At 30.5% G+C, this 12,907-nt stretch overlaps 1 protein-coding gene across 3 annotated transcripts in view; it reads right to left on the bottom strand.

Annotated features, from left to right (window-relative positions):
• LOC126881066 (zinc finger protein 271-like) overlaps positions 1–8,631 on the bottom strand; it is a 183,526-nt gene extending 174,895 nt beyond the window's left edge. For 2 of the 3 annotated variants that reach the window (XM_050645080.1, XM_050645081.1), the window contains exon 1: positions 7,559–8,631. In XM_050645080.1, the coding sequence (XP_050501037.1) occupies positions 7,559–7,748 (190 nt within the window). In that variant the 5' untranslated portion in view covers positions 7,749–8,631. The remainder of the gene's footprint in view (positions 1–7,558) is intronic. The other variant, XM_050645088.1, reaches the window with a different exon arrangement.
• Positions 8,632–12,907: the final 4,276 nt, after the last annotated feature.

Raw genomic sequence — 12,907 nt, 5'->3', positions numbered from 1 at the left:
AGTTAAAATAATTAAGACGATAACCGGACAACATTGATTTAATGAGTAAAATTTAGTTTTTTTTACTTTAATGACAAAAAAAGCAAGCCCATTAGCAGAACCCAATTAAAAATTATTTTGCACATCATATTTGAAACATTATTTGGCTGAAAAATCTCATTTTTGTTGACAAAAAAAATATATTAATTTGTTTGGACTAAATTACAGCTGTGCTTATCTTAAAAAGGATATGTTACTATCAACATTCGCACAGTGTTGCCAAACTGAATTTTGTTATTTTGGGTGTAAATTTTTTCCACCGATCTCCGAGGGTACTATACTTATGTTTATTTACTTGTTATGTTAAAAATATCATCAGCAAACATTAGGAAAAAAGCAAAGTGTAAACAGGAGGCAATATCATTAACATAGATATTGAATAGAAGGGGTCCCAGATGTGACCCTTGTGGCACTCCTGAAGGTACCTTAATTTCTAACGATTGAAAACCCTGAACACATATTATTTGTATTCTTTCAGATAGGTAGGATAACAAACATTCTAAAAGTTCACCCTGGATACCCACACCTCTTAACTTATTGATTAAAATCTTGTGATTTTACCCGGTCAAACGCCTTTGTAAAGTCTGTGTATACAGCTTGAACCTGGAAGCCACCTTCAAGAGATTCCACAAGGAAGCCGTAAGTCGGTAAATGTCAATAAATTAAGTTCAGTGGAGCGGCTAGAGAGAAATCCAAATTGCTGGTCGATAAAACAGCATTTTAAACTTGCTAACAAATAGTCCCAAACAAGACCCTAAAAAACTTTGGGAATACAACTCAGAATGCTAATCGGACATAGTGTTGGAAAATTCTCGAGAATGAGAAATCGGAGAATATTCTCGATATGGAGAATTTTCTGAGAATGAACCCCATGACGCACTTAAGAATATTGTTAAAGATGAAAAATAAGGTTTTAAAAATCATGATCTTATACAGGGTGAGTCATGAGGAACTGTACATACTTCTACCTCGTATAGAGGCTCCTATGGGGAATAACAAATGACCATTAAAAAGTGTCTGCTCCCATTGTTTAATAATATACAGGGCGAGTTTCGCATTTTGACAAAAATTTGTATTCGTCATAATTTTTGAACGGTCAGATCGATGTATCTCTTATTTTGGTCAATCGTTACACTATTACCACCCAATCAACTGATTTAGTCAAACTAGAAAAAATCAGGTCCGGCTTTAAAAAAATTAGTTCGTTTGGGTCTTAGAAAAAATTTCACCCTGTATACGCTTTTTGAAAACTCTAATATAAATTTTACAAATTAGACAAATAGGCAATTAAAATGGCATATTTATTTTTTTCCCCACACGATTACTTAATTTTTTATAAAAAAATCAAATTTGACTATGAATTAAAAGTTTGGTAAAGTGAACCATATTACAAAAATTAATTTTTTTTAAACAAATATTTGATTTATGTTACCACCCAATCAACTGATTTATTTAAACTAGAAAAAATCAGGTCCGGCTTTAAAAAATTAGTTCGTTTGGGTCTTAGAAAAAATTTCACCCTGTATAAGCTTTTTGAAAACTCAATATGAATTTTACAAATAAGACAAATAGGCAAATAAAACGGCATATTTATTTTTTCCCCAAACGATTACTTAATTTTTTATAAAAAAATCAAATTTGACTATGAATAATTATTAAAAGTTTGGTAAAGTGAACCATACATTTAAAAAAATTAACTTTTTTTACAAAAATTATTTTTTTTTGAACAAATATTTAATTTATGTTACCACCCAATCAACTGATTTATTCAAACTAGAAAAAATCAGGGCCGGATTTAAAAAATTAGTTCGTTTTGGTCTTAGAAAAATTTCACCCTGTATACGCTTTTTGAAAACTCTAATATGAATTTTACAAATTAGACAAATAGGCCATTAAAATGGCATATTTATTTTTTCCCCACACGATTACTTAATTTTTTATTAAAATATCAAATTTGTCAAAATGGGAATTTTAACCTAAAAATGAAAAAAAAATGAAATCACAGTAACTCGCTACAACTCTGTTCCATTTTAATATTTTTTTTTTCTGAAATTTTTACAGCACATATCTCTTACCATTGTGAAGACTATAAAAATTGTTGTAGACTTTCAGTCTTCTTCTCGTAAAAGTTATGAATTTAAAAAAATAAAAGGTGCAGATTCGTGAATTGCAAAGTTAAATCGCAAAAATTAAGTGAAAAAATTTAAAATTTGTCTATTTGATCACGTCTACGCTAAACTATAGAGTCCAAAGAGAAGTGTATGGGGAGTTCTAGATCTAGACGTGTTATAGAAAAAAAAATGGTGAAACTTTTAATTTTAAGAAAAACGTTGTTTAATTTTATTTATTTTTATGGTAAAATTGCGATTTTAACAAATTTGATTTTTTAATAAAAAATTAAGTAATCGTGGGGAAAAAATAAATATGCCATTTTAATTGCCTATTTGTCTAATTTGTAAAATTCATATTAGAGTTTTCAAAATGCATATACAGGGTGAAATTTTTTCTAAGACCCAAACGAACTAATTTTTTAAAGCCGGACCTGATTTTTTTCTCGTTTGAATAAATCAGTTGATTGGATGGTAACATAAATTAAATATTTGTTTAAAAAAAATTAATTTTTGTAATAAAAGTTAATTTTATTAAATATATGGTTCACTTTACCAAACTTTTAATTCGTAGTCAAATTTGATTTTTTTATAAAAAATTAAGTAATCGTGTGGGGAAAAAATAAATATGCCATTTTAATGGCCTATTTGTCTAATTTGTAAAATTCATATTAGAGTTTTCAAAAAGCGTATACAGGGTGAAAATTTTTCTAATACCACAACGAACTAATTTTTTAAAGCCGGACCTGATTTTTTTTCTAGTTTGACTAAATCAGTTGATTAGGTGGTAATAGTGTAATGATTGACCAAAATAAGAGACACATCGATCTGACCGTTCAAACATTATAACGAATACAAATTTCTGTCAAAATGCGAAACTCGCCCTGTATATTATTAAACAATGGGAGCAGATACTTTTTAATAGTCATTTGTTATTCCCCATAGGGGTCTCTATACGAGGTAGGAGTATGTACAGTTCCTCATGACTCACCCTGTATACAAAATTATGAGACGAAACAACAGTGTTTTTTGTATAATTATAAAAAATACAAAAACAACAGAAAACACAAAATTTCTTTGATAAAAGAATGAAATTTTCTTCTTAACAGCAAATAATCGATGTGGTATGATAAAAGATGAGACCTCAGATCCAGAATCTATTTCTATCATTAGCTCACCCTAGTTATCTACAATCTGCATTTCAATGTATTGATGAGTTATGGGATTTTGTTTTTCACGAGTGGCCAGCTCAGTCGTGGATTGGTCTACGTCTAACAATTTTAAATTGTGAGCAATAAAAGTTACCTTATGAGCCCGTTCAGCAGTGAGCCGGTTTCTTTTAGAGGAGTGAATAAAAAAACCATAAGTACTAAAACTTCTTTCAGTCGCTGCACTGGATGAAGGCATGCTTAATATATCAACTACTATTTTTGTTGATTTTGTTCCGAAACATGTATATTTTTACCATATGATTAGCTCTAGTTTTTCAATTGATTTTACAACGTATGATTTTCCAAAAAATCCCTCCTTAGACCGATAAAGTGCCAAATCTGCCATTATTTCAGACGACTCATCACCATATTTTAAAGTTGCTAAATTATCTACAAACTCAGTTTCCTCAACTTGTTCTTCTCTGCTTAAATGAACACCATTCTAAATATTTGCACGTTAATATTGCACCAAAACAATAAAATATTGACACTGTAAACACCCTTGCTAGTGGTTCATGGGATTAGCAAAAACAGTATATACCTACATATTTTTTAAATTATAATAATTTGACCAGTATCTAGTTTTTATTTTTTTTTTTTTCGGTTTTTGAAAATATAGAAAATTTTTGCCGAGAATATTTTCGAGAGAATTTTCTGGCCCAGAATATTCTCTTCTAACATCACTATCAGATTTTAGTATTAGGGTAATAAAGCTAGTTTTCCAGTAGGCTGGGAAGGATCCTGTCTTTAATGACAGGTTAAAAATGTGAAAGAGGTCTAGAAAGTAAAAAGCTTAAGTGTTTAAGAAAAGAAGGTGGAAGACCATCTGGACCTGGCCCTTTGTTGCTATCCAAAATGGAAAGTTTTTCATATGTAGACAAAATAGAAATGCCAAATTGAGATATAGTAAATTGTAATAAGTTGATGTCACCAGAATCTAAAATATTATGCTGCAAAACACAATCTCTATCACTATAAGTTTTTGAAAAATATTCAGCAAACAAATTAACAATTTCTGTACCAGTGATATTATTATAGTGTACAACTGATGGTATATTAGGTTTGCTATTTTTATTACTAACAAATTTCCAAAAATTTCTAATATTATCCCTGAGAGATGATTCAATTAATGCAATGTAATCACGAAGAATGGGAAAAGATAAAGAGGTTTTAAATACAATTAAAGTCAGAAAACTGCAATAGCTGGGACATGTTATGAGGGGCGAGCGTTATAACTTGTTACAATTGATAATGCAAGGAAGAATACAGGGTAGAAGGAGTCGCGGAAGAAGACGCATCTCCTGGTTAAACAATTTGAGAGCTTGGTTTAATTGCACTTCTGCTGATCTCTTTAGAGCAGCGGTATCGAAAGTGCGAATTGCTGTGATGGTTGCCAACCTTCTTAGAGGAGATGGCACATGAAGAAGAAGAATCACGATAACATTGTTGTTTTAAGCATTTACATTGAGCCCTTAATGCAGAAAACTCATTAAAGAGAGTGGGGGATTTACCTAGTTCTCAGATATTCTTTGTGAACTTTCTTTTTCTGAATAATTGTAACTTTGAGAACTGGAGAAGACCATTCCGGAAATTTCTTGGCTGAATACTTTTTAACAGGAACATAAAGATCAATTGTTAAGTATATATTCAAAAACTTTAATGGAAGAACAACATGGTTTCATAAACAAAAAATCAACTTAAACAAATCTGTGCATTTTCAGTCACACTATTGCTTCATCCATAAATAATTCTCAAGTTGATGTTATCTTTACTGATTTAGCAAAAGCCTTTGATAGAGTAAATCATTCAGTACTATTAAAAAAACTGAAGTCATATGCACTTTCTGGCAAACTTATAAAATTCTTTGAATCTTACCTTACCAACCGTACTATGTAAATGTACTACGTAAATGTAGTCAAATTTGGGAACTGCTACTCAGACAGTTTTATAACCTGGTCAGGTGTACCGCAAGGTTCCATCCTTGGGCCTTTACTTTTTGTTATGTTCATAAATGACATCACCGATTATATAAAATTTGCCAAGTTTCTTCTATTTGCAGACGATTTAAAATTATTTCTTACAATAAAAAACGAACATGACTGTATTAATTTACAACAAGATATTCAAGGTATATCCACATTCTGTAAAAATAATGATTTGAACTTAAATGAATCAAAATGTAAACTACATATTGACTCTCTAGAAAGCGAGAAATCATAAGAATAGATTATTTTATTAACGAAGTAAAACTTGAAAGTTTAACAAAAATCAGAGATCTAGGGGTGTTATTCACTAGCACATTCTCCTTTAATGAGCACATTCTCAAACTAACTAATGATTGATGATTGTTATAGACAGTCAGGCTTTATCCTAAGATCCAGTAAAGAATTTTATTGTGACACTACAATTAAGCTTTTTAATGCACATGTGAGGTCAAAACTCGAATAATGTTGTACCATATGGAGTCCCTCCACCATATCACATGGTGATATGATAGAGAGGATTCAGAAGAAATTTTTAAGGGCTTTATATCTAAAGAACTTTGGGATTTATCCTTTTAAGGTTTCCTATAATAACTTGCAGAGAATGCTTTTTGACACTGTGTTATTGAGTGAAAGACGTAGAAATGCCCAAATCATTTTCATATTTATTTTTGGTTTATCAAATCATAGATTCTCCTACAATTCTTTCATTTATAAATTTTAATGTACCAAACCAAAGAAAGACTTAGATGGAGACACACTTTATTTAAAATAACTCCAGAATATGCAAACTTATGGTGAGTGAAGACCTTGACCTATATAATATGAAAAAGAGTAATGCTACATAAACTGTGATACCCTTATTTATTGTTTTAAAGTGTATATATTTTATTATATTGTATAAATTATTGTATGTTCTTATTTCTTTGTATTGACCAACTGTGCGTTTATAATTGGCACCATTGCTGTAAATGTGCAGTATAAATAAATAAATAAATAAATACCTAAATATAATATCGTAAAAAATACCAACTGGTTTGGGACCAACTCAAACGAAGGATAAGAAACAGAATACCTGCTCCAATAAATTGTAAGCAGCTTCGGTTTGCGCTCATGGAAGAATGGGAAGCTTTTCTTCAAAGCGACATCCAGAATTTGATCAACTCAATGCCAAATTGAATGAGGACTGTAATTCACAATACAGGTGGTAATACACAGTATTAATAATCACGACTTAATTGTAACTTTATAAAGAAAACCGAAAAAATGTACAACATTCATTTTTTTTATTTTTTAATAAAATCATTATTCTGGAAGAAATTGTTTTTTGACATTTGTTATTTAAAAAATGATTGCATACTGCTTTCAAACATATTCTTAAACACTACACAAACATCTAATGACAATCACTTTCTGGTATGATTCGTAAAAATAAAAAAATGGCAAAAATTTTAGATGGTCTTCATTGAAGACCATTCAGAAGTTTTCATTGACAGAACTGCAGGGATAGTTTCATACAGTGGAACCTCGATTATCCGTCTCTCCATTAACTGTCACCTCTGTTAACCGTCAGGGTACATATAGAAGTTGTATTGACCACATAAGCAAAAATTTTAATGTAAAAAAATAAAAAAAGTTAATTTGATTTGTGATGAGGACACAAACTGCTATCCATTGCTGACAGATAAAGAAATCGTTGAAATCTTAGAATTTGACTGTAGCTGTATTGATGGACCTATTTTAACTGACAAAGATTTGCATAAATAATCTAGAGAAGCTGCATCGCAAATGCAATAATTCATCGAGTGGTATTCTCAACAAGAAGAAGCCAATAAAGTAGATTGCATGATCTTATGCCGATTAAAAAATTCAGCCATCACAAAATGTGAAGCAACAGTAAAACAAACAAAGATTTCAGAATATTTTAAATTGATTCTATTGTACGAACACAAATCCCTCTATATTGTCAAACAAACCATACAAATGAAATTTGATAGTTGTATCTACTATGAGTTTTTAATTTTTTTAATGTTCTGTTAACCATCTTTTTGATTATCCGTCATACCCTTGGTCAGTGCTGACGGATAATCGAGGTTCTACTGTAGTTAGTAAGTTAGTACTTGCCCAGATTACTCGATGGCTAACTCTACTCTCTACTAATGAAAACAAGGCTTTACTACTTCTGAATATGAGGGAACTTAAATATATTGATACTAACCTTTCTCAGTTTTTTGGTTTTCTTCAAAAGATGTGCTAAGATTACTTCCATGTGGTTCTATCTCATTAGTATTGGATTCCTCCTTTACTTCACATTTAAAGACATCTAGAAGAGCATCATCCAGGTCCAGGTCATTATACTCTATTTCTATTTTACACGTTTCCTCGATAATTTCTTGTTTGACTTCCATTTCATTATACTTTATTTTATATAATTCAACAATAATTTTACACCCGAAAATTGAAATTTACATGAATCAAGTTACCGATGTTCTGTACCATACCGATTCAACGTATCCTATAATATATCCTCATCCATTAATTTTTTCTATTTTTCTCCTCGTTCTCGTACATTTTTGTCACTTGTCTCCTCTGTTTTGTTATGGTTATGGTTTTGTTTTGTTTTTGATTCACGCTATAGGGATAGGGCATTTCAACAAGACTTTGGCGTTGACGTTTAGGTCACCGCTGGGAGGCAATCGCTATAGGCATTCCAATGAACTGTCAAACATGGCAGGAGGAGGGCAAAATCTAAAGGCTGTATGACACTATACATTTTCTTGTATCATTTCTAATATCGTTTCTGATATGTCAAAAAAATGCATAGTGTCATACACAGATACAAGAAATGATATCAGAAACGATACAAGAATTTGAGTCAGACACAGATTCTTGTACAAGAACTGCGCCAATTTCTGCGCAAAGAGCAAAAACGAAAAGGCTGTATGACACTATACATTTTCTTGTATCATTTCTTATATCGTTTCAGATATGTCAAAAAAATGCATAGTGTCATACAAAGATACAAGAAACAATATCAGAAACGATACAAGAATTTGTGTCAGGCACAGATTATTGTACAAGAACTGCGCCAATTTCTGCGCAAAGAGCAAAAACGTAAAACCTGCTGGTAAAACATCTAAAATGTCATAATTACTTACTCATAATGGCGGCTGAAATGAAAATGGGATAATGTATTGATGAATTTATTTGTGTTTTTGTAGGTATTATTTATAAATCTTTTATTGATACTTAATATACCGTTTGGTATGGACTACCGTTCTACTAATAACCATATATTTAGCTCCTAGTAAAGTTCAAACTATAAATTTAGGTTTCATGGTGCATAATTTTTTAATAGACGAAAATACAATAGTTCCTAATTTGGATCAAACTGAAGATAATTCTAATGCAAATATTTTAGCACAAATATCAAAACAAAATAAAAACACAAATAATCAACCTCAGTCAACGTAAAATTCTGGTTAACATTAAAATGTCAACGGTTAATTTAAATGTTAACATTAATTTAAATTTTAATGTTAATTTAAATGTTAACATTAAAATGTTAAATCGCGGTGTGCAAGTACTTAAAAGGGAAACGAGAAACGACCGTGCGCGAGTCGCGGAGAAATATTGCAACTATCTTAAAAAATTCATATTGTCAATTGAAATTGTCAAATTGACGTATATTTCATACCTTCTGTCATTGAAGCAGAAAAATTATATATTGCTCCACAATACTGATATGATATGCAATTATTATATAAAGGTAAATTTAATTAATTGTATTTTGCTTGCAGTACTGCATTTTAATAACTAATTTTATTTACTAAATACAATTGTTTATGTTTGCATAACATATAACCTGCATCTTATTTTTTCTTCTTATTATTTTTTTGGACTATGGCCTTGACAATTATCCAGCAACCAGGACTAATATAATTGGCCAATATAATTAAAAGTGCGAATAAAAGTACAGAGCGTAGAAATAGAGGTCGCTTTGCCGAACTTGCACGGTCCCAATATAAAAGTTTATAAATTCTATAAAATATTTAAAATCAGCTGTGTCTGTAGATGCAGTACTACCATAAGGTTGTATGGTAACTTTGACATTGACAAATGAAATATTGTCATCGTGACGTCACCCAGACGATCAATTTTACGAATTGTTTGTAAACATAATAGGATACGTGGTTTGGAGGCTATATTTTGTTATTAAATATCGTTAGTGTTTTAATTTGTGTTTATATCTTAAGATATAATGTATCTATAGATATTATTAAGTGTTTCTAGTATAATAACTTTAACCGAAAACTCTTTTACAAGTGTTAAGATACATTTTAATGTGGTTGTACCTACTTACTTTACTGGATTTTCTTTCTGCTGTATTGTATAGTAAAGGACATTCGTGTATAGAGACATTACAGTTCTGTAATGTCTCTTGCGGTTCTTCACATCAAGTTTACATCATCTGTGTAGGTTACAATCTGCTTAGACTTATTGAACAATATATCTAATTAAGTCTATAGATAATAGATCTATTATATGTAATTGTTTCATATAAAATTATAACCAATATTGCAGCCATCTGAAGATCGTTTGAATAAACAATTATAAACTAAATGAATATATAAAATGGGCAAAATTCCCTTTATTGCGCTGAAATTGTATTTTTTTTATAATTTACTGTTAATGTAAAATTTCACAGGTACCTATTGAATGGAATCATAATGTTTTAATAGTTTTAGATATTATAATCCAGTACCTAACGTAATCAGATGCTCTTATGTTAAACTTAAGGGAAAAACTACTAATTTTCATACATAAATCTTTAGTTGAATCTCTTTTTCACCATGGTTTACATGTTAGGAGGAATTTACAATAATGTACTACATGCAGTATCCCCAATTCAAAATTATTATATACCTACCCAAAATCATTTAAAAAAGTAAATTATATTCAACCCATTATTAATATACCTAGGATATTTGAATGATTTAGTCCCATATATACACAAGAAAGAATCTCCTTCTGCTTTAATTAAGTAGTAATGCTATTCTACTGCATATATTTAATTGCAATTATATTCTATGATTTTTGTAACTCTACAGGTATCTACCACATTTTTTAACGAATATATGAAATAAATAGTTATTAAAAATCCAAACGTATTTTTTTTAAATATACACATTTTCAATACATTCCTACATTCCTAGTTCATTTCAATGAGTGAAGTGAATGAATTTGAATGCAGCATTCTGGGTGACGTCACTCCCGCCATTAGATTCTCGACGCTGATTGGTGGAAAGTTACCATGCAACCTGTCTATTTATGAACCTTGAACGTGACACAGGGTGACAAACAAAATTTCGACCAATCACGTGCCGAATTTCATACAATTTTCGATACAAGAACTTGCAAGTGTCATACAGGGCACAAATGTACGTACAAGAAATGATACAAGAAAATATATACAAGAAACGATATCAGAAACGATATTAGAAATGATACAAGAAAATGCATAGTGTCATACAGCCTTAAAACCTGCTGGTAAAACATGATGTAAAATGTCATAATTACTACTCATAATGGCGGCTGAAATGAAAATGGGATCATGTATTGATGAATTTATTTGTGTTTTTGTAGGTATTATTTATAAATCTTATATTGATACTTAATATACCGTTTGGTATGGACTACTGTTCTACTAATAACCATATATTTAGCTCCTAGTAAAGTTCAAACTATAAATTTAGGTTTCATGGTGCATCATTTTTACAAAATACAATAGCTCCTAATTTAGATCAAACTGAAGATAATTCTAATGCAAATATTTTAGCACAAATATCAAAACAAAATAAAAACACAAATAATCAACCTCAAACAGTCAACGTAAAATTCTGGTTAACATTAAAATGTTAATTAAAAGTTTATAAATTTTATAAAATTCTTAAAATCAACTGTAGATCTAGATGTAGTACTACCATAACGTGACACGGGGTGACAAACAAAATATCGATCAATCACAAGCCGAATTTCATACAATTTTCGATACCTTGCATAGTGTCATACAGGGCACAAATGTACGTACAAGAAATGATACAAGAAAATGTATACAAGAAACGATATCAGCAACGATATTAGAAATGATACAAGAAAATGCATAGTGTCATACAGCCTTAATGTTTATATCGTCATTAATTTATAAAGAAAATCCTGTTTGGTTGTTTTTTTTTTTTGTTAATTGTGTAGGGAAATCTGCGAGATTGTGATAACAAATTAAATATGAAGTGGTTTATCGCCTACAGAACTGAATTATCCCATAGTAGTTACCAGTTTGTGTCAATAACTACTATGGGATAATTCAGTTCTGTAGGCGATAAACTACTTTATATTTATTTGCTATTACAATTTCGCTGCACAATTAAAAATCGAAAACAAAAACCAAACAGGATATTCTTTACAAAAACTGATGTAAACACCATGATACTATAAATAAAGAGATAGTATTTTCCCGTAGCTCAAATACGTCCGAGTTCGCGCATTGATTACGTAACTGGAGACCGGAAGTTGAATTTGAATTCTTGTTAAAGTTAAATGGGATTTGTATGCATTATGTGATGAAATTATTCAATTAGCAAAATAACATTAAACTTCAATGTATTCGAAAAGAATTAAGTGTCGAGATTCCAGTCAAAATATGGTCAAATTAACTGTCAAAGATAAAATATAAAATACAACCGCGGACAATTCAAAGTAATCGGACATTGCGAATGATTACGAACCATTACGAACTTGCCGGTCTCCAGTTACGTCACGACTTCCGAATGTGCAATATATTATCTTGTTATTTATAGTATCATGGTAAACACTATAGGTTTGTTCCAACTCGATACAAAACTGTTCTTGAATCGTTACGCGCATGCGCAATAACCTATTAGGTTTGTTCCAACTCGATACAAAACCGTTCTTGAATGGTTCGTGAACCGCGCAGTAACAAAAAATGTGTTACTGCACGGTTCGTGGACCGCGCAGTAACAAAAAATGTGTTACTGCGCATAATTATTCGTTATTGCGCTTGCGCTTAACGATTCAAGAACAGTTTTGTATCGAGTTGGAACAAACCTAGTGTTTACATCAGTTTGTGTAAAGAATATCCTGTTTGGTTTTGTTTTTTATTGTTATTGTCAATAAATATAAAGTAGTTTATCGCCTACAGCCCCGGGATTACGAACACTCGATGCGAGATCGCAAAACGAACCGTAAGCCAAAAAGTGAAAAAGTGATTACGAACTCGGTTCGAGTAGTCTGTCAGAAAATGATCGGCAATCATCGTATTTTTGAACCTACGGGATGATATTTCGAACAAATGGAATGATTTGCACGTTACATGCCAAGGATTTTTTCTCATTATAACCTCAGTTATTATAGAATACAAAATAAATTTTTTTAATATTTAATTATTATAAACGTTTTTTTTATATTCTAAGGATGATTCAGTGATAACGTATACCTAGATATATAAATTATGATTTTCGAACGTTAGTAGAATTTGAGAATAATGATT

Source organism: Diabrotica virgifera, chromosome 1, assembly GCF_917563875.1.
Source record: "Diabrotica virgifera virgifera chromosome 1, PGI_DIABVI_V3a".
NCBI classification, from domain to species: domain Eukaryota; kingdom Metazoa; phylum Arthropoda; class Insecta; order Coleoptera; family Chrysomelidae; genus Diabrotica; species Diabrotica virgifera.
The sequence above is the reverse complement of the archived record's forward strand: the minus strand, read 5'-3'. Positions and strand labels throughout refer to the sequence as shown.